The sequence below is a fragment of the Gymnoscopelus microlampas genome (assembly GCF_963454915.1).
Source record: "Gymnoscopelus microlampas genome assembly, chromosome: 5".
Classification (NCBI taxonomy): domain Eukaryota; kingdom Metazoa; phylum Chordata; class Actinopteri; order Myctophiformes; family Myctophidae; genus Gymnoscopelus; species Gymnoscopelus microlampas.
Genome location: NC_139942.1, coordinates 27,104,113 through 27,130,899, shown reverse-complemented (window position 1 = coordinate 27,130,899; position 26,787 = coordinate 27,104,113). Strand labels below are relative to the sequence as shown.

Sequence of the window (26,787 nt, the reverse complement as noted above, 5' to 3'; positions counted from 1 at the left end):
TGAAGTGAAGATCAAATTTCAAACACCAGTATGTTTTCATTAAACAAAGTTTAATATTATTCAAACAGGGAAATGATAACCATTAATGTAGCTGTAATAATGCAAAGAAGCTAACAAAATGGAACCTGGTCATTTTCCTAAAAATCAAAGATGTATGTAAAAAGTATGAATCCAGCCTAAAATTGCAACCACCAATTACACTTTCTCACTTGGACATATATACAAGATATATACACTCAAATGAAAATACTGTAAGTACAGTCTGCAATCTGTATATTGAAGCAATTGGAATGTGTGTCTCTGTATTCCTGCAAAAATTGCCTTGACGAAGTCGAAAGTCTTAAGAAAGGAGGGAAGAGGGATGCCTGGTGGCTCAGTTAGTGCACAGACCATCATTATGCTCCATGTGAGCGGGAGGATCCAGGGTCAAATCCGACCCCCATCTTGTCTTGCATGTATGTCTCTCCTCTCTCTCTGCCCTTGGTTTCTCTACACTGACCTATCTTAAACAAAGCCTGAAAATACCAAAACAAAGGAGGGGGGGAAGATAAACCCCCCAAATCCACAATTTTCTCAAAATCTTCCAATTTTCACAGTTGGGGCAGTTTGTCCACAGGCGTGTCAAATCTGAAGTCTGGAGGGAAGAGATCTGCAGCGCGAGGGTAAATGAGACGATATGACTGTCTGATTGTGACGTCTGCCACGCCGGCAATGTCTCCAATCTCTGTTGAGATATCAGGGGGAAAAAACACTTTAATGCAACATTAGCTCTGCTTACAGTACATGATTTTCAAGTAGTAAGTCATTTTTTCAAGTTTTTCAGAAAAAAATAAAAACTGATCCAAATCAAAACTATATTTCTTAATCATTTCACCCAAAATGTTTATAACAAATTATGACTATTAAAATAAAAATAACACTTTGTCAGTTATGTAACATAAGAGATTTAAAATGGGTTTAAATAGGATTAAACCCGACTTGGCCAAATGATTTACTCCAAAATAAGCAAAAAAAAACAACATGACTTAGGCCAAAATAAATGCCTATTTTGGCCCAAGTCACACTAGGGAGATAGGCCAAGGCCATGGCCCCATTATACTAAAAGGGGAGGAAACAGCATGATCCTTTTCAATTAGGAGATTTTACCAGAGGTGGCCAGTGTCATGAGGAGCTGACTTGGGCAAAAATACAATTTTCCTCAAAAAATGACATTGGCCATTAGTTTAAGAAGGTGACGATAATATATATACATATACATATATATACATATATACATATATACATATATATATACATATACATATACATATACATATACATATACATATACATATACATATACATATATATATATATATATATAAAATATACTGTGTATATATATACACACACCCACCTTTTTGGGTCTTCTTCTCAGCTGAGGCCTGGGAGGCCATGTAGATGGCAGCTGCAGCTACAGAGATGGGGCTCCTGCCGGGCACCAAGTCCAACTCCACAGCCTTCCTGGCGATGAAGGTGGCGGCCATCTGCACCTGCTTGGGCAGGCCCAGGTTGGAGCAGAAGCGTGACATGAAATCTCCTGTGGTGATGAGGTCCACGCTGGTTTCCAGTGCCTTGAGGATCAGCTTAAAGCACCGGCCAATCTCCTTCTTGGAGATCCGGGAGACGGCACAGATCTCTGTGGAGAGGAGCAGAGGGCAATTGTGACTGGTCGTTTAGATGAAAGGTAAGCAAAGAAAATTAAGGGTTCCACAAATCCATTGTGTGGGGAAAATAAACATCATTGTGCCTCAAAACATTTACACTGTCCAACCAAGTCAATGCTATTGAAATTATTTGTGTTTATCATTTTGCCAAAGTAGGCGACCCAAATGGCTCAGAAACAATTCTGAGACAAACCTTCAAAGCTAATTTACTGGAAAATAGAACAGCTTGCACAGACTTCATACACAATGAAAAAAAATATTACAAGCAAATGCTCCTTCAAGTGATGTTCCTCAAAAATATTGGTCTGACCTTTAAATGTTCTGGGAACTCCTTCCTGTCTGCAGGCTATGTAAAGGCAGGCTGAGGCAATGGCATCATTACTCCGCCCCTTCAGGCTCTTCTGTTCATAAACTTGCTTGAATAAATTATTTGTCCTGTCCTGTAGAGGCAAACATGTCGGTTAAAAAAAACATTAAAAGAAGTAAGGACCCCTGCTTGGCTTCAGGCAAGATCATATTCGCAAAGAAACTCCACACAACACTTTCTAGGGAAAAACAAAAAAAAAGCTTTTATCTAATGTGGCTACTGGCATACCAAAATGAATAAATAAAAACGTACCAATGGGTTGTGGCATATGAGCCATCTTTGTGAATATGATCGCCACAAACGTATTAGTGTTTGAATCCTAGCAAAGGCCTCTGTAACATTGTTGTCACAAGCTCAAAACGCATGCTTTGACATTGATGTCTTGTGTTCAAGATTTGTTTCTGTCCGGTTGCAAAGACTCAACAGTCATACAAATTAATTATAATTCAGGGTGTATCATACAAAAGCCAGTAGAACACATAAGTGATACTTGCAACTTATGCTAATACTTAACAATGGCCTGATTTCAGGGTAGATTAGTTGAGAATTTTCATCAGCCTATGGCAAGCTATGGTACAATCACCATTAATACTGTCTCAGCAAAAGAAATGGGAGACACGTGGGAGGTACACGACTGGTTGATGTAATATAGTAGAAAATAACATTGTTACTACAGGTCAGACTCAGTACTGAGATATCTTACTATAATATTCCTTGGTAGGTTGATGCGGTCTGCCATGGTGGTAATCTCTTTGAAGGCATTCAGCATGGCCCTGTCTGAGCTGCTCATAGTGCGACGGTTCTGATACTTTGAGTTGCCAAACTCGTCAAAGCTGGCTGCACCCGTTCCCTGCAATGGAAAATACACATTACAATTCTCCATATTAAAAACAATGCATTTCTGTGTTGGGCAGAATCCACATATAGAAACTCTTAATCGGCTGGCTCGTTATCCAGATCCGAAAGCCACTATGAGAATATGCTTTAGGCTGTGGCAATCGACTATTGCTGGAATCTCTTCGATGCTTCTCTCTCTGTTAGTGGTTAATCTCTCTCGGAGTCGCTGCTGGGACTGCCTCCAACTAAGGCACATCGAGCCTTTTATACTGTCGGTTATGCCCGAATATGGGACTATGCTGTCAGTCCTGGACGTGACGGTTATCTCTATATATGGAGATCTGGCAGAGGTTGCTGATGTCAGACTCCGTACATATGACACGCGTTCAGGTATCTATGACGACTTTGTAAATTGATAGTCTCCATTTATGGGGATCTCCATATATCCAATGTTTTCTACACACATATAGTGGATTGTGCTGTTTTCTGTTTCCAAGAAGTGAACGTGATATTGTCTTATGACAAGACACAAAAATAAAATTTCATTCATACAAAGAAAGAAAATTATGGGCCTCAAGTAATCCCTTCACCTTGCTGATCATGGTGGTTAGGTCACCCCCATTGAGCAGTGGGTTCTGGGCGTCTCCCACTCTGGATGGGTCTTTGGTGGCCTTCTCATTGGTGAAGGTCCGCCATTCTGAACCCACGTCGATTACGCGGTCGCCTATGGAGAACCATCCAATAAACCAAATGATTAATCCACGGCTAAATCTGTCTTTTTGCATGGATTTCAATACATTCTCATGTTATTTTGGAGCCCAGAACTGCTGCAGCTACCATCTGTGGGTGAAAATATTACAGGTACCATGTAGACCGATGTCTCACGCACCCACAGCATAAAACCACCTGTAGACTTCCACATCTTCAATCAATTAATTCACAAAAGTGAAAACTTCTAATCTAAACCCAAGGGACATCTTGCTGGATCAGAGTGCTAAGGCAGTGTTGCACAAAACTCTTCAGCAATGACCCAGAAATGTTGATCCATGCTTGTCACAACTCAACAATTTATTCATGATAATTGACAATGATTTCACTGATTAAGTTTATTTCTGTAGCACATTTCATACACAAAGGCATCAACCAGATCAGCAAAATAGTATTGTCAGCCCCCGCAATATTGCCCACCTGCAAGCCAAAATATCACACCATTGCAGAATCACACATTTATGCTTTTATCACATCCAGACTCGACTACTGCAATAGCCACCTCTACAATGGCTCAATAAATTACAGTATGTACTCTGGCTCTCAGTCAAATACAGAATACATTTCAAAATACTACGCACCACCTGGCTACAAGGCCCATAACAACCTAGCTCTCACTACCTTTCCAACCTCCCTCAACATCATGTCCCCTCCCACTCCCTCGGGTCAGGGGATATAAATCTCCTGGAAATCCCAAGGAACAAGCACCGAACCTGAGGGTTGATGGAGCCTTCTCAGAAGTCTCTGTGGAAGTTCCAACTTGCATCAAAGCAGCCCCTACTCTCTCCTCAGTTTAGCCTTTCCAGCCAAAGCCCATTTTTACAGTTCTATTTTGCAGCTCCCATTTTCATTGTTTTTCCTTCAACGTTGCCATTTGTTTTGTTTGTGTCAAGTGTCTTTAACACTTCCGTGACTAAGCAATCAATGGGACCGATTTTGAGAATTGAAAGTGGCTTAACTTCTCTCAGGAAGCTCTGAGAAAGTTCCCCTTTCATGACTTTTCCTAAATATATGTTTCAAACCATCTCCGTTTTTTTTTTTTTTTTTTTAACTCATTGTAAATATGAAATACATACCATGTATCCCATCCCAGCCGTTTTATTTCGGCTAAATTGATCGCTCTCCCCCTCTCTCCCCCTCCCTAGAGCACTTTACACCTCGAGACCCCCCACAGAGAAGCCCGCCGAGCGGCCGTAGAGAGCAGACTCTGCTGTGGCTGCAAGTTGCCATGTTGCCATGTCTGCTTATTCTAAGCGACTTTGGGCTTGTTTTTCCACGTCTTTCTATTATTATTATTATTATTATAATAACCCATATAATTACATTATAATGGTAATAATTTTCTACTCCACTACAGCTCAGAGGCAAATCTTGTACTTTTATTCCACTACAATTATTTGAAAACTTTAGTTTGCAGATATAAATATATTTTCATTTCATTTAGATTAGAGCTCCATGTCCTTTTGTAAATGATTTTTTATTAGGTGAATATTTATATAGAAAGGTCTAACCAGGGACTGGGGTTGCAAATTAGCCTCGGCTATAACCCCCACAATGGTTTGATGCCTCACTGTTTTGTCAGGGCACAACGCATGCAGTAACATTTTCATAGACCTGACTGCTTATTTCTCTCGCAAAATGTGGCAACCCAATGCTGCGCCAACAGATCCGATCTACAAGCAGAGGGCTCGTCAGCCAGCGACTGTTTTATGTTTGTAGATCAGATATTTAGCGCAGGAGTAGTAGCCTAGAGCAGGAATGAGCACATTTGTGGAACGTAGCAATGTGTTCACTTGTTGCGCTGACAGGCAGGAGGAGAGGAGACTTCTGTCAGCGTGGACAGCTGATAGAATGAGAGCTTTACGCTCAGACAATAATGTGAATATTATATAATATAATATTGGTTTGTCAAGAGATATCCATGTGTTTTGGACAATGGAGTTGTCACGTAGGCTAATTAGACAGTGGCCTCAGCGTTCATATAGGCTCCATGTTTCACTGAAGAGTTTAATGTGACGCTACAGATTGCGCTGTTTTATACGCTTTTTTTAAATAAAGATTTTACATACAGAATCTGCAGTTACCATTACATTTTATAATACTATTTTATATATATATATATATATATATATATATATATATATATATATATATATATATATATATATACTACATTACTATTTTATAATGTTTCTGTCTGCCTAAAACAACAACATTATGTGGGTTCACTGACTGAGCAGAGTGCAATTCAGATGTTAATGGCTATTTAGAAGACAATGGAACCCCCCACGGTTTGGGGGAGAAGCTGTGAGCTAGTCTGGAGCACAGAGGTGAGACAGTAGCCAATAGGATAGCCTTATTTGGGGATCAAAATGATCGAATTTCAGGCTGTGTAGGGGGTAATGAAACCTCAGTCATGCTAGTGTTAAGAGCCTAGAAAAGCACAAGTCTGATATATTATTATTTAAAGAAATGCAAATAAACATAATTGGTAAGTGGGGTCAAGGCCAAGGATTCGTTTTCTGATGGTTTAATCTTGTAGGCCTATATCACTTTTTTCCCTACATACAGTAGTCTTATTTGCTTATTTCAACACCTAATTAAAATAAAAGTTAAAGGGGGTGTTTATAATTGCATTTATATTTCTCATGTTATTGAAAAATGTCAATGCAAGTTGATCCTTAATGGTCAAAACAATATCAAAATGGAGGCATTACATGTGTATATACACTCGGAAAGAAAAAAGTTGGATTTTCATCATAGCCAATGGCGGCCATATTTGATTTAACCATTGCACCAGTCGTGCTACTATGGCGGACAAGCACCTCTAATTTTTCATGTCTAGGGACCCACTTTCAAGTGAGAAATCCCCCCCCCCCCCCCCCCCCCACACACATCAAATTGCTAACGGGTCTACAGGCCAGGTTCAGGACTGTAAACTTGACTTTCATATCCTTATGGAAAGCCGAAGTAATGGGAGAGACAGACAAGTCACAGGTCACTTGGCTTACATCGGTTTCTGGCTCAGTTGCTATATCCCCATATGATTAGGTTGCCCTCCCCGCACCACTCCCAGGGGGCTCATTAGAGGAAGTCTGTGTTCCACTGCAGCTGTATGACACTCTTATGAGTTAGAACGCTAGTTAGGTACAGCCTGGTTTCGTATGTGGCTATCTTGTTAGTTTGCTATGCCTGATGACTGAATGCGATTGGTTTCTTTCATTATTATATGCTGGCACCCCAAGAGTCACTGAGCGAGTCAAGAGTGAGATGCTGCATTCACACACGCAACTACAAAAGATACAAAGCATATCTGGTTTCAATTGAAAATGAATGGTAGACTGTAGCTTTGTATGTGCCTCTGTGTGAACACAGCAAGAGCGCGTTAACAAAGGACATTGCTTCATTTGCATGATTATCATCACTAAATAGAGACAAACCATGTCTTACCCACTACAAGGCCACACTCCGGGCAGATCATGTCGCCTGCTCTGTAGTCCTCCACCAGCAGTGCATCAGGGTGGTTGGGGCACTGAACCTTGGGAAGAGCCAGAGCATCTCCGCTACACATAAAAGAAAAAACAATATAGGCATTAACCACTTAAACCCTCTATTCTTAATTAAACTAACCCGAGCGGCAACTGTACTTTATACGCTTTTTAAATCACTGCACCAAATATCTTGCAACGCATTGTGAGCTTGTAGATCTGCTATTTTGGTGACTGTTTGCCCTACAAGAGGCATGCTGGGTTCAAGGGGTTAAATTAGGGTTGCAAGAACCTCAACAAGGAGAAAGGTAAGGTTGAGAATAGAGGTTGCATTTGTGTTGGTGGCCACTGGCCGTCTCTACTAAGCCTGACACTACACCCGTTTAAAGGAAATTGAATTTTCCCAAAGTTAGCTGATCAGCAACCCCTGGTTTTGTAATCTCTCAAGACAAATTCTGCTAACAGCAGAATCTGTCAGCACCACTGCCCTAAACATGTAGTGTTGTTAGTAGTAATAAATACAGAAAGAGCCGGGAGGAAGTGGACTAAGAAAGGGGAGGAGCCAAACAGAGTTCCTGGTTCTACACAACAAGGGGGTGGTGCCAACAAAAAAAACAAACAGAGGAAAACAAATATTTTATTTTACCAACTGGGTTGTGGGTTCTCAGATTGCTGGTCTTGTGATGGGTCAAAAATAATACTAATGCAAAGGGAAATTATTCTTAGTTTTCTTATTCAGAGAGGGAACTTTCTTTAGTAACATCAACAGGAAGTCAGTACGTGTATCTCATGTCGACCTAGCTGAGGCCCAAAGTGAGTTTAACAATTAGCTTGAGCAGTATCAAACCCCAGAGATTGTCTCCTGGCATAGAGGAGAGAAAAGCAAACATCGTTGAAGGCCACGACATCCGTCCATCATTTACCGAGTCACGAAAAAACACACATTCAAAACAAATAACGGCTATACGCCATCATAGCATTCGGTCTGTTAATGTCTGTAAAAAGCCAACCGACGTGATTCGGGACGAAAACAAAACGCGTGATGATGTGGCGAAAGCGAAAGGCGTCTTGCATCCATTTTGGGCAAGATTTAAAACTGATAATGGTTCGTATCAACATTATACTGGTGGACGCCTAGAAAAAAAAGTGAGGAAAACATGTACGTAATAAATATTAATGTACTGAATCTACGTCTGACTATAGACGCTACAATATCAACACAAAATGCTACAGATAACGGATGAACGTAACACACCGGGTCTTTCTTGAGACCAACGGTGCCGTCACAATCTTTAAAGGATCTAAAAGTAAGGTAAAACATTAAACCAGCTATGTGCTAGTTAAGACTGACTACACAGAACAAACATTCGCCTGGTAAAAGAAACTAGCTAACGGCTACATATAGCATCACGACGCTATTGCTATATCATATATCGTGTACATTACAGTCAACACCCAATTAAACACCCATCGTGAGTGACAACCTAGATGTGACAAGATGTTAAAAGTATGATAAATGGACGAGAGACGTGAAGTGAACGGACGATCATAAGTCAACGTAGACGTTGATCCTACAAGATAATAGTCACTTCTGCGCACAAAAGCTTGATAGCATCTAAAGTGCTCCGACCGTTATGTTTGGTTTTAAACCTGAACGGTCAAAACAGTAAGGAGGACATGTTGGCTGTTGGCACTGTTGACTTTGTTGTGGTGGTCTAGACTTAGAGCTTCACAAACTCGCATTGTAAGAGACAAACATAAACATAATGTGTTATAAAAAGAGTTGCTACACACCGGCTTGTCGACGCCATGTCACTCCTGTTCAGTCAGACAGTCACGGTACAATGCGAACAATAGATTCTTCTACTTCTATTTATAGCTTTAGATGACCACGTGACTGCAGAAAGGACCAATAGGGCTTCTCGAAAGGACGGCGCAACAGAAGGTTCAGTGAGTGTACGCAAATATTTTTTCTGTTTCCAAACAAAAATGGAAAATGCTTATCCGAAAAGCAGTTTTAGTTTTCCTTGTTTCTGTTTTTAGTTTTCATATTGATGAAGGAAGAGAGGTGAAGTGGAAGTAAAAGTTTCTATATCAAAATAAAAGCCATGGGGCCGGGGGTTAAAAACTTGAACTGAAGGCTTGCTCTTGCCTTGCATACAAGCACGCAGAAGACAATACATAAAGATGATACCTCATCGCTTACATCATGACTATGATGTCACTATGTTATCAGCCATCCCCAAATTTCCTTTGTGTGGAAACTGGAAAGCATGGTGACACGAGGTTATGCTCAATGAGCAGGGGTGGATTACTGAACAGGCCTACTAGGCCTTGGCCCAGGGGCCCAAGAGCTCAGAGGGCCCCTAAGCCAGAGCCTTTGCGTAAATTGTTGTGTTTTCTGGGGCGGTGTAACCGCCCCCTATAAGTGAGGTTTGGACACTGACCAATCCTGCACCGTGATTGGCCAATAGTCTACAACGCAGTCTACAACGCTAACCCTTCCACAATCAATGCAAATCTATACTTTTGCAAAGTCAGCCAATCACATTACAGCTAGTGTCATCACCACTAGCTGTAATGTGATTGGCTGACTTTGCAAATTCAGGACTGTGATTGGCTAGCGAAACACATGACACATGTGCAGCCCTATGAATAGCAGTATGGACAAAAAAAACACTTCCATCACTGTGATGACCACTGTGACCACACCGCCCACTTCACACTGGGTGTGATTTTTAGCGGCGCGAGCGGATCCTGCTCTATACCTGACTTTGTCCGTGTTCACCGTCAACGTTCTGATTGGTCACACACGTCAACAAAGTGATTGGTCAAGCTTCACGTGACACGTGGCTATAAACACATTATAAACACATATCGATGACAAAATGTATCAAAGGCGCCGCTACCTTCACACAGGGTGTGATTTTTTTTTCTATCTAATTTAATAGAGACTTGAGTTCCTTTTATATTTTTTTTGTTTTTGTCGCATTCCTAAGCCAATAATTTGACTGGCAGCGTTTCCGGTAGGAGAAGCAAAGATTCTCCTTTGTGTCTCGTACTGGAACCGCTGCCTACCGCTCTGCTGATCAAAATGTCTTATTAATTATTGGCTTGGTGACAAACTTAAAAAAATATCCATGAATTCAAGTCTCCATGGGGACTAGTAATCGATAGAAAAGTTTTTTTTTGGGTGAACTATGCCTTTAAGACTGGCCCTCTTATACAGATGTGGACATACTTACCATGCCTTATTTTAAAAAAGTAAAATATTTAGACCATTACCATCTGATCGAGCTAATAGGACCCTTAAAATGAAAAGTCAGTTTAGCCAAAAATGTGCTCCAAGCCCATGAGCTCCAAGTAAGACAAAACTTGAGGGTAGACCCACCATGGTTCACAATCGCAAAGCGGTTGATGAAATCACTCGGTTCAATTCAAAGGATGCATACAGGAGCCACCCACCACTATTAATTAAGTGTTTAATTTGTGCATTCATGATAGGCAACAAATGACTGCTTCTTTTATTACACCAGGGTGAAACAGCAAGTTTTGTGACTTCATTATTGGTGTACCATCCAAAAAGATCTTGTTTGTTCTTGTTCCAACATGCACAAGCAGCCATTCATAAGCAATGGGGGAAAAATAAGGAAAACAAAAAACTTTGTACAATCTATTTTCATCATTATGCTAAACATAGATATAAAAAAAACTATTGATAAAATTAGTGCTTTCAGCTTAATTGTGTGTACATATACATATATACCCTGCCCCGCCCCTGTAGTGATTCATATCAACAGGTCTGACAATTTCTAATTAAAATACGTCCATTTACTGAAAGATCTTAATGCCTCAAGCACCAGTTTGGCAGGGTCTGCACTTGTGGCAGGCAATACAATTGGTTCTATTGTGCCAGTGTGGACAATTAAACCAAATAAGTACTTAAAATATTTTAATTTTCAAATTGACCCACATCTAGAATGCACTCACTGGCATTGAGTTTGGCCTGGTTTCCCCCCCCCAAAAAATCATCTGAGCACTTAGTTTACAAAGGAACAAGGTAGATCTTGGCACTAAGATGCTTTTGGGAAACCCAGCTGATATTTTTATTAGCACCATTTCCCATGTCCTCCAATGAGGACCAAATTAATGGGTTTTGGTAGTAAAGCTGTAACTCTGCGAGAGATTTAGGATTAGTGTGTTGTATTTGTAAGTAAACTGAGGTATCAAACGGAACTTGTCAATTCCACCACACCTGGCTGTCCATTCAGGAATGACAACTGAAAACTGAAGTGAAACTTAAACTATATTCTGCTGAAAAGAGATGTTGAGGGTAGAAGACTAGAGCACACAGCTTCATTTGTTGTTCAATAAGGTTTTGTTCTCTGTGCAGTACTGCATTCAGCAACTTGCTGGAGTGCCACTAGGTGGCCTTGGAGAGTAAATTGTATTTGGAGAAGTTTCACTTTACCTTCTCTAAAACAACTTCAGGATTACTCATATGACAGATTCAATTATCATTTTTATATATCAGGTATGAAATTAAACTAATGTGATTCTCCAGGATGATGCGGTTTAGTATAGTAATACCTTTTAACGCTGGATGGACTGTTTTATACTATATAGCACTATAATAATGAGGGTCCTTGTATTCACGCATACAGTTGCTGTAATATTCATGTGAACAAGATGACAGCATTTGGAACAGCATTGAAAGGTGAGTCCATCTGAGCATGGAATAGGCATTTTAGACTGGAATAGTACACAAAACAAAATGTAGTGTTATTTTTCTTTCCATTTGGATTTCAAGTTAAGAAGCAGTAGTAGTAGTCAAGATGTTTGCTGCAGTTGACCGTTGTGCCAGTTCAGTGACATTAATGCTTTGAGCACTTCAAATTCATCGAATAACAATTTCATTCATGATCATGGCAGACAAATCAACCATACAGTGAGATATTAAAGTCCTTTAGCTATGGCGAGGGCTTTGCCAAAGAAAAAAAAACAATAAAATATATGAATGAATATAATCTGTACAGACCAAAAAAAAACTATTTTAAAATACAATGACAGTGACGAATAATAATGATTGTGTTGTTGTCTCCTCGAACTAAAGGAGTTCATATGAAAACATTCTCAGTGGTCAGACAACAGACACGACGACGTGCAGGAGAACTTGGTGCGCTGCCTCCTCTTTCACTGCCAAGTTCCTCCGAGAAGCAACTTTTTGCTTTGTTTTTTTTGTTTTCTTTTTTATAAAAAAAAAAAGAAAAAAGGTTCTTCATGTCGATTTAGAAAAACAAACATGGTGTGTTGTCCGTTAGGCAGGTGGGATGGCTGGCCGTGGGCTTGTCCGTTCAATGGCACAGAGCAGGACCCAGAGGCCTTGAAGAGTGGATATTCACTGCCCTGCACCTCACCCCACCCCCCCGACATTTTGGGCAGGGAAGAGGAAAAGAGCTACAGTCTTCGCTGCTCTGATTGGTTCACAGTGTGTGTGTGTGTGTGTGTGTGTGTCTGTGTATGTCTGTGTATTCATGTATGTGATTATCATGTATGTGTGTGCATGAGTGAACAGGAGAGCTAACACCAGTCAGCGATGTAGTCAAAGTCATTGAACATGTGCTGCTCGTCTGTGTTGAGTACTCGTGGCTCCCTGGGCGGGGTGAGAATCGGTGCCTCTGAGGTAAATTCATCATCAAAGTTGCTGACGTCGCTGGCTCCCTGGATGGTCGGTACAAACGGCGGCTTCACCTTCTTGGCCAACAGTCCATTCCAATCCATGTTCTGCCAGGACAAAGTGTTAGTAAAAAAAAGTCTGCTTAAACATAAAGATCTACATTTTGTCTTTCAATTGCCTCACAGTGCCTCACTCCATAAAGACAGGATTCATATTCATATGTCTTGTACAGAAACTCACCCTGAAGAAGAGATGTTTCTTCACCTCTTCTGCGTCCCTCTCTCCTGCCCCCAGACGCCGCTCCGGGCTCCTCCTCAGAAGCTATGGAAAAGACAGGATGATAAAGAACAGTAAACATTTACCTGACTCACTCACAGTGACACACAAGGCAAAATCCTCTTATGCAAACTGAGAACTGGCTTGAGTCTGCTTGGAGCACTATATGAGTGGGGTTTCCAGTTATGGGCCGATCCAACTGGTCCCACCTACCAAACAAGGACCACCCACTCTCATTAAAAGTAGATTACATTAATGGTAATGGAATGAAGCAGTCTGGTCTGACCACAATGCAAATCCATCAACATCCCCGACAGGGAACTACTGCATACACCTTTGTGTAGATACCACAATAAACATCAGCAGAGACAAATGAGGAAAACATAATGCCAAAAACATAATACAAATATATAGGCCAATATATAAAATATATGACCAACTACAACATGAACGACAGAACTTTACTTACATAGTAAACCATACATATTGCTCCACATGAACAGATTAATTATTTATTCAGGCTATGGGACACTAACCTTGTTCCCATCATAGATGGACTAAACATATTGTCACAAGGGCTGCAACAATAGATTACTTTCTTAGCAATTATTCTATCGATATTCTTTTGAGGTAATCTAATCGAGAAACGCGTTCTGTATATCAATGAATCTAATCGACTAAATCAATGAGTGTGATTTTATACATTGTTGTACAAGTGCAATAATAATTCTCTGTATTTTTGAAAATCGATCATTTTATTAAAATCCATTATTCTTGATCATGGATTAAATCAATTAGTTTCTTTAACAGATGCACCTATAATTCTCAGTTGACTAAACTCACCCTCCTCATGATGGAAATGGCCTCGGTGGATAGGAAACGTGGGTAGCGCACTTCATCATTGACAATACTGTCGAACACCTCCTCCTCATCATCACCAGGGAATGGAGACTGAGAGAGAGACAAGAGTCAAATGACATTATATTGTGCAGAAGATTTGATCTTACGTTTCATAGATTTGCAGTAATACAGTACATATCATTTATGTAACCATTTTGTATAACAGTTAGTTCACAGCTGTATAATTCATGAGGCTGAGAGCCAGACAGGTGTCATCCACTTACCTCCCCAACTAGCATCTCAAAGATCAAAACGCCCAGCCCCCACCAATCCACAGCACGTGTGTACGATGTCTCGGTCAAAACCTCTGGGGCCAGGAACTCTGGCGTGCCACAAAATGTACTGGTGCGGTCCCTGAATCCCATTCCTGACAGGAATGAGGAAATATCCTATATAAAATGTAGCTTATTTCCCTTTGGCATTTCAATGTTAACGGGACACATTGTTTGTCTTGGGTTACGTCATAGACATGACACGGCCATATATGGAGACCACTGGAATCTGGACTTTCAGGCTGCGAAATGGCCTGAAAATCTAGGTGTGACAGTGGCCTGAACATCTAGTTTACTAAAATGGGCCCATCATTTATTTTTTTACTCAAACATACTCTTTTTAGAAACTGTGCATACAGTACAAGTCCATTCAAAACTGATATAATTAAAACATAATAATAAGTTACAGTTTTAAAACAATGCCCCAGAATACAGATTGCTTCAGCAAATAGAGGTCTTTGGCCTTTAGACTAATGCAGATTGCCACCTTACCCTCTTTGCAGAGCCCAAAGTCTGCTATCTTCACATAGCCCTCTGTGTCTAAGAGCAAGTTATCCAGCTTCAGATCTCTGTAAGTTGTCATATGAAAAAAAAGAAATAAATCAACATCAAACGGCAAGATGAATTTCTCAATGAATGAATCATTCATTTTCGGAATGAATGAATCCACTGTGATGGTGTCTTACCTGTACACAATCTTATGGTCATGTAAGAACTGTAGTCCCAATACAACACAAGCTGCATAAAATCTGTACAAGGGACAAATGAACAAAAATAAAGCTATGGTGAGACAGATTCAGTGAGGAATCAGGGGAACCACATCAGCAGAGATTCATTTTTAAACAAACAGACACCATGCCCTTAAACCATCTATAAGGCCCTGAAAATGACCCATTTCTGTTCTATTAATGTGAATTATATGATTCTTAAGTTTGATAATATTAGAGCTTCACGAAACTACCTCAACTTATACTGTACACACATGAAAACACCATTCACCAGCCCATGTAAGGTTAAAGTGGTTAAACTGAGTTTTTGTGCCATTTTAACAAATTTAGCTGGGGACCCAATGGAACCCCCTCAAGGCCTTGGGGGGTCTCTGGCCCCACTTTGAGAACCGCTGACTTACATAAGCTGGTAGCTGGTTAAACTCCCAGTGACTTACATGGCCCTTGGCTCTGAGAAGACGTCAGCATGGATGTGCATCATCAGGTCACCTCCAGCCGCGTACTCCATGACAAAGCACACATGTTCCTGCGTCTGGAAGCATGCAAACAGGTTGACCAGGAACGGGTGACGCACACTGTTCACTGTCTCAAAGATCCTCTTCTCACACATCAGGCTGGGAAGAGAGCGGGTGATGGCATTGTTAATATTAGGAGCATGGAAAATGTACATTTATACCCAGGCACTGAAAACATATGCAGACGTGCGTACATAGTTGCATGAGCACAATGGACTGATCTCACTGAGTATGTACATATTAAGTCATAAACTATCATTCAAGCGACCATCAACACTTAATAAATCCACAGAGCAAAACCAAGTCGTACGCATTTAGCTTCCAAATCATTTAGGTTTAGAACTCAAGATACTTTGGGTTACATGAGCATGATAAACGCCTCTGTTGTTGACATAAAGATCAAAGTAATTTTGTCTGGGAGCCCCAGGTCTCTCAATCCCTTACCTGTCAACCTCATCACGAGCCACGATGTCGCCTTTCTTCAGAGCTTTGATGGCGAACATCTCCCCCGTGCTTTTATACTCTGCTAACAACACCTGGGAAATGCAGGCAGAGAGTTTAAAAGAGTCCGTTTCACATCACTGGGTCGCCTCACAGCAATACAAAACGTACCTTTCCAAAGTGCCCACGTCCCAAGACTGCTACACATTTGAAGTCCTGAAGGCTGAAGTGGAACTGTTCTTCTTCCCTGAAGGGAGAGCATTGTTAACATTAGTTAACTACTGCATGTTGGATACCTGGTGGCTGAGCCAGTTAGTGCACAGACCTACAGTGCGAGGACCCAGGTTTGAATCTGACTGCTGTCTTGTCTGCTGTCTCTCTCTCTTCCCTTGGTTTCCTGTCTCTTTACACTAACCTAACTGAAATTAAGCAAAAAAAAATGCTTCAAAAGAAAAAATATTTAATGGATGGTAATACTATTCACCTGCAGGTGGCAAGGTTTTTTTTGTTTGTTAATATTATACGAACTGGATTCTGCAACTTACACTATTTTGCATCAACATCAGTGAAATGATACAGAGTTAGAGCCAGGGGGCAGTGTTTCCATTCGTTTGACTAGTGCATGAAATCGGCACTTCTCAAACATCTTGAGCTAAGCACCCTGTATTAGAACTTGAACCATGGAGGAACAGCGCATCACTATGGTGTTAATATATAGGGAGAGAGTTCAGCACCATGCAGTGAAGTGTATGTGGGTTTTAGTCTCCGTATACCGATTCTTTTATAGCCTGTTGTGCCTTCAGCAGAACAGCACATATCCTCTCGAATCCACTTTCTCAGCCTGTTCATTTTGTTTGAATAAAAGAAAAGAAGCCTTCTACTTCCCCTTTAACCTTGTCTCCTACCTTCTAGTTTGAATGTATTCACTACACTTTAGGCTTTATAGTGAATCAACAACCTTCTTTCTTTTTTAAATCACAGGAGAGTGGACTGGTCGCCTTTTGATTTTATTCATGTAGATGGACAGGAAGATAGGTTAATACTGAAGTGAATGCACAGGTGGGCTATGATTGTATGCAAGTTAAGGGTACGTGTGGAGGGCGTAAGTACTTGACAATCGATAGATGCAGAAAATGTCCTTCTCTTTGCAACAGTATTTCAGTCCAGTCACTGTCCTACCTTATCTCATTATCTTTCTGGATAGCAGTGAGCTCCAAGTCTGGAGGCTGGATCTCCTGTTCCACCACTCCATCCAGCTCCGACTTCACCGCTATGCTGTTCCTCTTGTTGAGGAAGTCAAATGACGCCAGGGCATCCTGGAGAGACAAAAGCAAATCAGATAAAAGTGATATTGCACCCAGTAGGGTGTGCTATTTATTTAATGTTTTGGACAGCAAATTGACAGAAGGTAGGTGACAATTGGAGAGTTAAAGATTAACCTTTAAGATTAACCTTTGCAAACACTGGGCCAGCCCCTGGTAGAACTTTCAGTTTCCTGAATCTGGCCTGAATTGAAGAGTGTGAATTATTATGGGATACTTTTTCCTGAGTCACTTCTATGCAGAGGCAAAGCAGGAGCAGCTATAGTGTGACATGTTCAGTGGCTTTTATGAGGGCACTGACAAGCGATGGCAAATAACTGTTGTGAACATCTGCACATCCAACACCATGGATGTATGAAATGAAATACGAGCTTGTTGGTTGCGAGCAGAGTTTCCATAAAATAATGGAGTGTGGCAGGGATGGAAACGTTGTACAGTTTAGCCAGCTATACCAAAACATATATCATCATTAATTACTTACATAGTAAGTATTACTAATCTTGCACCTATAATTGACGGCCAAACTCATGGGGCTACACATGTGTGTGTGCGCGGTCTCCACGCACACACATGGCCCAACTAACTCCACATTTTACCCCAAAATTCCTCAATATTCTGCCTCTGAACCGGCTGCTTCCCATACCGTTACTCTACTTCCATGATGTACAATAAATATGAAACGCATTATGCCCCAATACTATGCAAATCTCTTCCCCAGCGCGAAATTCACTTCCGGGTGCTTATTTTGGTCTGACATCAGAGAACCCACATATTTGGGCATAACTGATATAGGCAGCTCCATATATGGAGATGTCTGACACTATCTGACATCACCATAATGACAGGGGCACAGCCATCACGGTCCCATATTTGGGCATAACTGATATAGGCAGCTCCATATATGGAGATGTCTGACACTATCTGACATCACCATAATGACAGGGGCACAGCCATCACTATAAAGGACCTGGATGCCCTGGCCAATGCCAGTGTCCTCAGCGACGCTACCAATGCCACACACGTCCACGTATCAGGCAGTGCATGCCCCACAAGAAGAAACCATCACACGCCAGTTCATTCTCAACTCCCCTGCAGGATATGGCAAAACCTTTACCTTTAAGGTCATTGCTGCTACGATACGCGCAGAGCATGGCATTGTGCTGTGTGTGGGCAGCACAGGCTTGGCAGCACAGAACCTGGAGGGTGGTAGGACCGCTCATTCACGATTTAAGATCCCAATCCCCATTTTCCAAGACTCTGTCTGTGCCATCAACGCAGAGTCCAATCTGGCCAAGCTCATTAAAGACAGCAACTTAATCATCTGGGACGAGATTTTCAGTGTTGACCGCTTTAACGTCGAGTGTGTGGAAAGAACACTGAGGGATCTCATGCACTCACAGCAGCCTTGGGGTGGCAAAACTGTCCTCCTGGGTGGAGACCCAAGGCAAACCCTCCCCGTTATCAAAAGAGCAGGCAGGCCCCAGATAGTTTCAGCATGCATCCAGATGTCAACACTCTATCCTCACATGAAACACCACAAGCTAAACCTCAACATGAGAACACACGCAGCAGAGAAGGACTTCTCCCACTATCTCCTTGCATTAGGGGAAGGAACACTCCCACACGAGGAGGACACAGAATGGCAGGTCCGCATTCAACCCCACCACTTGGTTCACGATCTCCAAACTCTCATTTCATTCACCTTTCCTGACTTGCAAACTGGATGTGTCAACAAAGACAACCTTCTCAATGGCACTGTATACACTCCTCTGAATAATGACATTAGAGAAATCAACAACATATGCCTGGCAGACTTCCCTACAGAACAGAGAGTCTACTTTTCAGCCGACACAATTCTGGAGGACGACCACAAGGACTCCATGCCTGTGGAATTCCTCAATTCACTGACACCCTCTGGAATGCCTGATCATAACCTCAAGTTGAAAGTAGGAGCCCCAGTCATGCTGCTGAGAAACCTGCAAGCAGGTCCCGACCGCACTCTCAAGAATGGCACCAGAATGGTGGTACTGCAGATGATGGACAAAATCATTGAGTGTGAGATTGCAGCTGGCACAAACAGGGGTGAAAAAATCTTCCTCCCAAGGATACCTCACTATGACAGAGATGAGGAGCTTCCCTTCACCTTCATCAGACGACAGTTCCCTATCCGCTTAGCTTTCTCTGTTACCATCAATAAGGGGCAGGGGCAAGAGAACGAACGAGTTGGCATCTACTTGCCTCAACCTGTGTTCGCTCATGGCCAACTCTACACAGCCTTCTCCAGGGGAAAGAGAGCCAGCGCCGTCAAAGTTTTCATTGTGAACAATGATGAGGGAATTACTGACAACGTTGTTTATCCCGAACTCTTTTATTAATCCAAACATGCTCATTCAAACACTTTGCATGTGCTGCTACTCCCTGATTGCATAGTGACAAATGACCTTCATTCTTCAACATAATTGCCATTGCCTTTGTTTGTATTCTCCCCCCAATGCAACATACTGTACACCTGCTCCTGATTAATGCTTCACTGTTAATGTTATTCTGGATGTCATTTCATTTCACTGCTATTTTGCCTTTCTCACATTTACATGTTGCCACCAACACTGTCCGACATCACACCATGCCAATAAACCATGCTATCTAACAAACAATGCAATCTCATTTCAATCAACAACAACCCGCCTACATTCATACCCAATACTTCTCTTGCCTCAATCACATTACTCAACACTACTACTTCCTTGCACACTACATGTACACACCTACACAGTGCGACGTCGCGCGGACGCTAGATGTGAGGGCCGCGCAGCGGCCCGAACTTCTAGTAATTATAATACTACATTTGATTTGTAATGCACTTTACATTTTCACAAATATCGCAAGTGCTACAGCGTTTAAAAACAATGGCATAAAACAGAAAAGGCAAAAAACAACAAAGACCCTACTAGGGGTAAAAAGCAGATTAGTATTGTTATCAAACGCTATTTCCACCATCATACCTGCACTTCCTCCTTGTCTGTGGAAGTGTCCTGTGGAAGTGGCTCCCTGTTGTCAACAGGTATAGGGTAGTGCTTGGGTCCTGGGGTGGGCTCTTTGTCAAAGTCAAGTTTGGTCACCAGTGGGTCACTGGGTTAAGGACAAGGAGACACAGTTTAATGGTGGGATCAATATCTATGCAAATATTTGCAATATAAATCTTTGCCAGCATGCAAGCTGGAGAAAGGCATTTATCTCACTGAAACAATTGTGCTACAATTGTAAATAGTTATTTATGAGTGCTGTCCATGCTCCTATTTTGTACTATTGTTTGGGATTCAGCACCCAGATTAAGACTCTATAAGAGCAGATTGATTGATTCTTCACTATTACATTATAAAATGTCAAATTATATGGTTTTATGGTTGATCAGAATAAGAGATTGTGTCTGAGAACCAACAGGACCTTTGTTTTATCACTGTATTTCTGTTGGGTCCATCAGTGTGAGTCTGTGAGAAGGGGTGAGTTTGAGGAGTCTAGGTTTGGGATCATGTGAGTGAATGCTGCTCTCTACCAGCTCTGTGTGTGTGTGTGTGTGTGTGTGTGTGTGTGTGTGTGTGTGTGTGTGTGTGTGTGTGTGTGTGTGTGTGTGTGTGTCATTTTGTGTGTGAATGCTGCTCTTCACCTGCTAGGTGTGGGGGAGCCAGGTAGACTGCTGGGAAGAGTCTCCGCTGCCTGTGGGCTGAAGGAGTTGGTGCTGACTGTGGGTATGGCTCTCCGTACCAGCCGGCCCCAGGTGGCAATGTTGATGTTCATCTGAGGGGCCCGCAGGAAGGTCTTACCTGAAGTGAAGGGCATGGAGGGTGGAAAGAGTTTGGTATGGAGAACAGCAAGAGGGCGATGGAGGGCACAGAGGACAATATGGGAAAAGATGTTCCGGGGGAAGGAGTAAAGGTAGAGGGTGAGGTGGAGAATAGTGGGCAATAAAAGTAGGAATAATGGGAATAGTTGGTGTGCGGTGGGGAGTGTACTATGTTTAACTTACTACTTGTTTATTATTTTAGGTGAGAACCTTATACCCTATACAGGTTTCCTTTCTCACCAGCACTTATTTCTGTCTCTTTTAATAATTGTTAACTTTTGTACTGTTTTTATTGTGCAAATAAATCAAACTAAAACAAAACGAGTGTGGCACAGAGGGAGAAGAGGATTAGGGACACAGAGGAAGGGGGAAAATGGACAGAGACATCCTGCCACAGACACTGATCTCCATATTTTCTGACCTCCTTAACAACTCTGAGGTCACAGCCTAAGGGCTACCATGGAGACGCATGTCGCAAACTAGGGAGTTATGTGACACACCTTTTGAATAGTTTATACAAGTTCGACCTCTCTCCTTGAACCACCACCAACAATTTAAGAAAGAAGTTACCACAGTATTTCCAATCCAACAAATCCCAGTATGACGTAAGCAGAATGGCTGGCGTGTGAATATGGCCAGACGTGCTTTCAATAGGAATATTCCAGTTTTTTGTTTGGTCTGTTTCAGTGTCAGAACAGAACGGCCTAAAAGTGAAAGGAATGCCTCCTCACCTTGCTGTTTGGAGAAAATCTTCTTTTGTCTTTGCAGCTTTGGCCGTCGCTCAATGACAGGGTTGAAAAATGTCACCTGAAAAAAAGGAGAGAAAGGTTTAATTACGATTTACAAGTAGTGCAGCTGCTCAAGGCAGCACAGCTGTCCAGGTGCTGCGCTTGGATTCTACCTGAGCATTTCAGCGTCATTGTAAAGGATGAGTAGAATAGACACACAAGGTTGTATTTTCACCTCATGCTGTAAAGTCGAGAGCGTACCCTCAGAGGCCTCTGTGGGTGTGTGTGTGTGTGTGTGTGTTTTAGTACTTCTATTTTTAAAGGGGATAAATGTCCCCCTAAGTGAGGACATTTAACCAAATGCTCACTATGCAAAAGCTCTATTTTAGGGCTGAAGTACAAATTTAGCTTCCAGCTTCCGATAGATTAAGGTTAGTGGCAAAGGTTGAGTATCTATGTGTACGTATTGGAATAGTTAAGGTTGGGGTAAGCAGTTACGCGCGCGCGTGTGCGTGCATACCTCAGCAAACAGCATCCCCTGTGGCTCAAGGTACAAACACATCCCATGACGCTGGTTGTCCAGGAAGTCCTCTAAGCGCAGGAACTTCACCGCACAGAGAGAACGCCAGTCACGCCAGTACACTGAGATCTCCAGCTCACGAGACTAGAGGGTAAACACACACAGGTCAACAAACATGTACATGTATAGTGTATGTTAAACAGGCAAACATTCATTCAAAAGCACCAATCTCAGTCAAAGACACTCTGTGTGTGTGTGTGTGTGTGTGTGTGTGTGTGTGTGTGTGTGTGTGTGTGTGTGTGTGTGTGTGTGTGTGTGTGTGTGTGTGTGTGTGTGTGTTACCCGGTCAAGCTCCAGTGTAAACTTCTGGTCCCAGGATTGGTTGCTAGATGGCCTCCAGCTAGTCTGGCCTACTACTGTGTTGTCCAGCTTCAACACTGCACTTATTTCATCTGAGGAAACATAACCATATTATACATTAAATACTGGCCTATTAACCATCTTTTAGGTTTGAGCTTTTCTTTTGTACTAAAAACACTGGAAAAAAGAAAAGTTAAACTGTGGAGACAGTACAAAGACACATAAGGGAGAACAAATAGTAATACCATTAAATTTCCTTGCTCCATTTCTCGTTTGTGATTCACCTTCTCACACGTATTCCTTTTTTAACTATTCCTCTACAAACCAGGGTCCTTGTCACTCACAAGGAGCATTTGGTCTGTGCTTTAACTAACCAGGCACCCACCGTTCTTAATGTCACATTAGCCTGTAAAGATCTTAATAGGTGTGGGATGAGATTCACTTACTGGAGAGCTCCTCGCTCTTGGTCAGGTTGCGTGCGCTGGCTCCCCGGTTCCGGTTGGCTCGGCTGATGAAGGAGGAACGTGTCTCGCTAGGGCTCCAGCCCGGCAGAGGTACCGAGCCGGCTTTGGAACGGCCCGGAACATTTTCCAGGAGGTCCTGACAGCCCATGAGCCTGACGTCTAACGTGCCTGAAGGATAGAAGAGCATGTTCTGTCAGCAGGCACCATAAACAGCTATCGTCAGTGTACCGTTAGATGTGGGGCCTACAGCAGCCCTCAAGCTCAGCACCTGTCTATATTCTGGTGAAATGTTGTTGAAATGTTTTGAGGCACTATAGCGATTTTGATTTTGATCTAGGAACTGAACCTTTAGCTATGGTTGCACATGTGATTCACTTTGCAAAAGTGACTAATGCCTAAAATGATAATAGTATAGATCTAATTGCCCTGCGTTCGTGTTCACAGACACCTACGTTGCTAGTAAGTGTCTGTGACACCAATGACACTTATGGTACCATATAATGAACACATCTTAAAGGTAGGGTAAGTGATTTGCTTTGGTTAAAATAAGTGTTAAATAGCTCTATATTCTGATAGCACTAATTGCTATAGAGTGTTTGTTCAGTATTAGGAGTCTCCATGTCTCTCCAGCTCTTTAATAAACAGAAAATGCATTTTCGTTTCAGTTTCATTTCCAATTTTATCCAACCAGGACAGAGAACTCAATCAGGATACAGATTAAACAAGTGAAATTGGAAGTGATGACACTAAGAAATGAGCAAGCAAAATTGGAACTGGAACACTATACAAATTAAGCTTAAAATGGGTACTTTCTCCTGATTGGCTGAGATGTTGACACCTACCGAAAAATGTATTTTCTGTTTATTAAAGAGCTGGAGAGACAGGGAGACTCCTGTTACTGAACAAACACTCTACAGCAATGATTACTATCAGAACATAGTATTTTAACCTTTTAACAAAACACTTTTTGTTTTAACCAAAAAATATCACTTACCCTACCTTTAATATCCTACAAACGCATCATGGAGACCTTCATGGAATGATTCATTCCTCTTGCCTCTGACACAGAGGCACAGCATTGCTTTGAAAGGAAATGTCTCTTCTACTAATTGTACAGAAACAGGGATGCATCTGGCTAGCTAGTTATTGTAGCTGGCTGAGTATTAACCACAGGAAACTCCAGAAAGCTGTGTTGCGCTACATGCAGTGTCCTGCATCTCATGCTACACTCAAACTACTAGTACTTACAAAAAGTAAATGAAATTGAGCAGTGATTCGACTATCAAATTACAATCATCATAACTTCATAGCATTACAGTCCCCCTGCTGGGTTTCCAGATGCGAAATAGTTAGAAAAAAATGATGATTCAAGACAATCATGTTTCACGACCCAAGGTCATCATAGTCATCATGTCACTCCAGTTACTGTACCTGTGAGTGCGGCAGGCTTGGCCACAGTGCTGTATTGATTCTGTGTGGAGATGATGCTGGACCTGGGGCTAGTGATGGCCGGTGCTGACAGGAGCGAGAGCTCCTCCACGATGCTGCTGCTACGCGGGTGGTTCTTGGGCAACTCGCTGAGACGCTGTTCCAAGGAATACCGTAGTAGATCCAGCTTCTGGCTGGACTCGTTGAATCGGGCCTGGGCCTGGTGCAGACGGCATAAAGGAAGGAGTGAAAGAGAGGAGGTGCAGGAAGCAGGACGTAAAAGAGGGAAATGAGATGAGTGAGGGTTTTGGGGGAGGGAAAAAGAAACATCAAATTAGACGATCCATTTACTTCGAAAGAGAAACTTCTGAAATATAGTAGTCAGTAGTTTCATTTCACTAAGACTTGCACATTACTCTGCTTATTACATTACATGGCTATTTAAGAACAAATCAATAATATGACACAAAATACTGATTCAACTATTCTTTTGTCATTTTCGATAGCAACGTAGACAGAGACCGAACATTCAATCTGCTATCGAAACAGCAGTCTACTCAATCAGCAAATAACAGACCGCAATAAGAATCAAGTATTCGGCAAGGCTGTGTAACAATTAATTTCTAATAAATTCCACTGAAGTTGTCAAGTACGTGTGTGTAAAGTGCAAACAATGGTGTTATAGGGACTTCATGGATGAGAAACCAGCTTCCTTTGGACTAAAATCAGACTGCAGTTGATGACAACAGATCTCGGCCCCAAACACACCCACACACCTCTGAATGTGCTCTCTTTTCTGTGACTTTGCCTGTCCCCAGGAGTTTCATGACATTCTTGGCACCTTCAGCCACAGCAGACTCTATCCTGGCGTGGTGACAGAGCTCCTCTACCCGCAGGTCCAGTGGGCTGATGATGGGCTTGGCTGAAAAACAGGGAAAGTGGGCAAGAGTGAATAATGGCATCAATGGAGTAGACCGTGTGTGTGTGTGTGTGTGTGTGTGTGTGTGTGTGTGTGTGTGTGTGTGTGTGTGTGTGTGTGTGTGTGTGTGTGTGTGTGTGTGTGTGTGTGTGTGTGCGTGTGCGATAGAGATGCACGGATCGCGGTTTAGCCGCGGATAACCGCGGTTAGGGCGGATTTGGGTCTATCAAACATAATTATTAATTAATATTGGATAAAACGCGGGTGAAATAATGCCGGAATTAAATTAATGACATCTATCTACAGGCCTGTTATAGCTTTAAAAAAAAAGGATGACAAAATAGTATTTTTAACCTGATAGCAGATACAAATATCCGTGATTTTTCTGTTCTCTGAAACCGTTCAGCAATCCACACCCGGGGTAATACTCACACGCCAAATTTAAGACCATTTGGTCGGACGCTTTCCAATATACACTGGATACAGAGTTACACACGGACAGAGATTTGGTAAATTAAAGTATATAAATATTATCATCATTATCATCACTAGACCATACCCGGTCGACGCATCCGTGGGGGAATATGCGCACATGATCTGGCAACCCGGGAGGCAGTTCGTCCCATAGCTGGGCAGCCCCGTAACCATGGCGACATTATTTGACACAAAAGCGCTAATAAGAAGCTGAGATTTGATGAAATTGAAAAACGGGCTTCACAGTTAAGTTCAGATGGTAATGGTCAATGGCTGTGTGCAAAATCAGAGCAATGGGTCCAGCCACTGAGGAGAACCGGGTAGCTTCACCTACTCACTCACCACTACAAACGGACGGGCAGAGGTTACTAGAATTACTAGACCATACCCGGTCGACGCATCCGTGGGGGGATATGCGCACATGATCTGGCAACCCGGGAGGCAGTTCGTCCCATAGCTGGGCAGCCCCGTAACCATGGCGACATTCTTTGACACAAAAGCGCTAATAAGAAGCTGAGATTTGATGAAATTGAAAAACGGGCTTCACAGTTAAGTTCAGATGGTAATGGTCGATGGCTGTGTGCAAAATCAGAGCAAGCTTCACCTACTCACTCACTCACCACTACAAACAAACGGACAGAGGTTACTAGAATTATAGTAGGATAGTAAGATATTATGCACACTTCCACTCCACTTTGTATTTTTTCTTTATTTGAGTAGACTGTTTATAAAGGTAGAGAGGGGAAGCACAGGGTG

At 42.0% G+C, this 26,787-nt stretch overlaps 2 protein-coding genes across 3 annotated transcripts in view; both read right to left on the bottom strand.

Moving 5' to 3' along the window:
- Nucleotides 1-29: 29 nt before the first annotated feature.
- gtf2b (general transcription factor IIB) lies at nt 30-9,017 on the bottom strand. The gene is made up of 7 exons (XM_084057557.1): nt 8,961-9,017; nt 7,129-7,241; nt 3,501-3,634; nt 2,777-2,923; nt 2,017-2,146; nt 1,397-1,678; nt 30-724 (listed from the first exon to the last, which is right to left on the bottom strand). Exons 1-7 carry the CDS (start codon nt 8,975-8,977, stop codon nt 591-593), a joined length of 957 nt encoding a protein of 318 aa, XP_083913683.1. The 5' UTR covers nt 8,978-9,017; the 3' UTR covers nt 30-590.
- Nucleotides 9,018-10,645: 1,628 nt separating this feature from the next.
- Nucleotides 10,646-26,787, bottom strand: part of pkn2a (protein kinase N2a) — a 40,074-nt gene continuing 23,932 nt past the window's right edge. For both annotated transcript variants that reach the window (XM_084056401.1, XM_084056402.1), the window contains exons 7-24: nt 25,415-25,560; nt 24,642-24,858; nt 23,193-23,378; nt 22,729-22,838; nt 22,387-22,530; nt 21,870-21,945; nt 20,962-21,118; nt 20,300-20,426; nt 17,155-17,291; nt 16,147-16,222; nt 15,979-16,070; nt 15,457-15,633; nt 14,978-15,040; nt 14,784-14,860; nt 14,244-14,386; nt 13,963-14,070; nt 13,084-13,164; nt 10,646-12,950 (exon numbers count right to left, since the gene is read on the bottom strand). In XM_084056401.1, the coding sequence (XP_083912527.1) occupies nt 12,747-12,950; nt 13,084-13,164; nt 13,963-14,070; nt 14,244-14,386; nt 14,784-14,860; nt 14,978-15,040; nt 15,457-15,633; nt 15,979-16,070; nt 16,147-16,222; nt 17,155-17,291; nt 20,300-20,426; nt 20,962-21,118; nt 21,870-21,945; nt 22,387-22,530; nt 22,729-22,838; nt 23,193-23,378; nt 24,642-24,858; nt 25,415-25,560 (2,321 nt within the window). In that variant the 3' untranslated portion in view covers nt 10,646-12,746. The remainder of the gene's footprint in view (nt 12,951-13,083; nt 13,165-13,962; nt 14,071-14,243; nt 14,387-14,783; nt 14,861-14,977; nt 15,041-15,456; nt 15,634-15,978; nt 16,071-16,146; nt 16,223-17,154; nt 17,292-20,299; nt 20,427-20,961; nt 21,119-21,869; nt 21,946-22,386; nt 22,531-22,728; nt 22,839-23,192; nt 23,379-24,641; nt 24,859-25,414; nt 25,561-26,787) is intronic.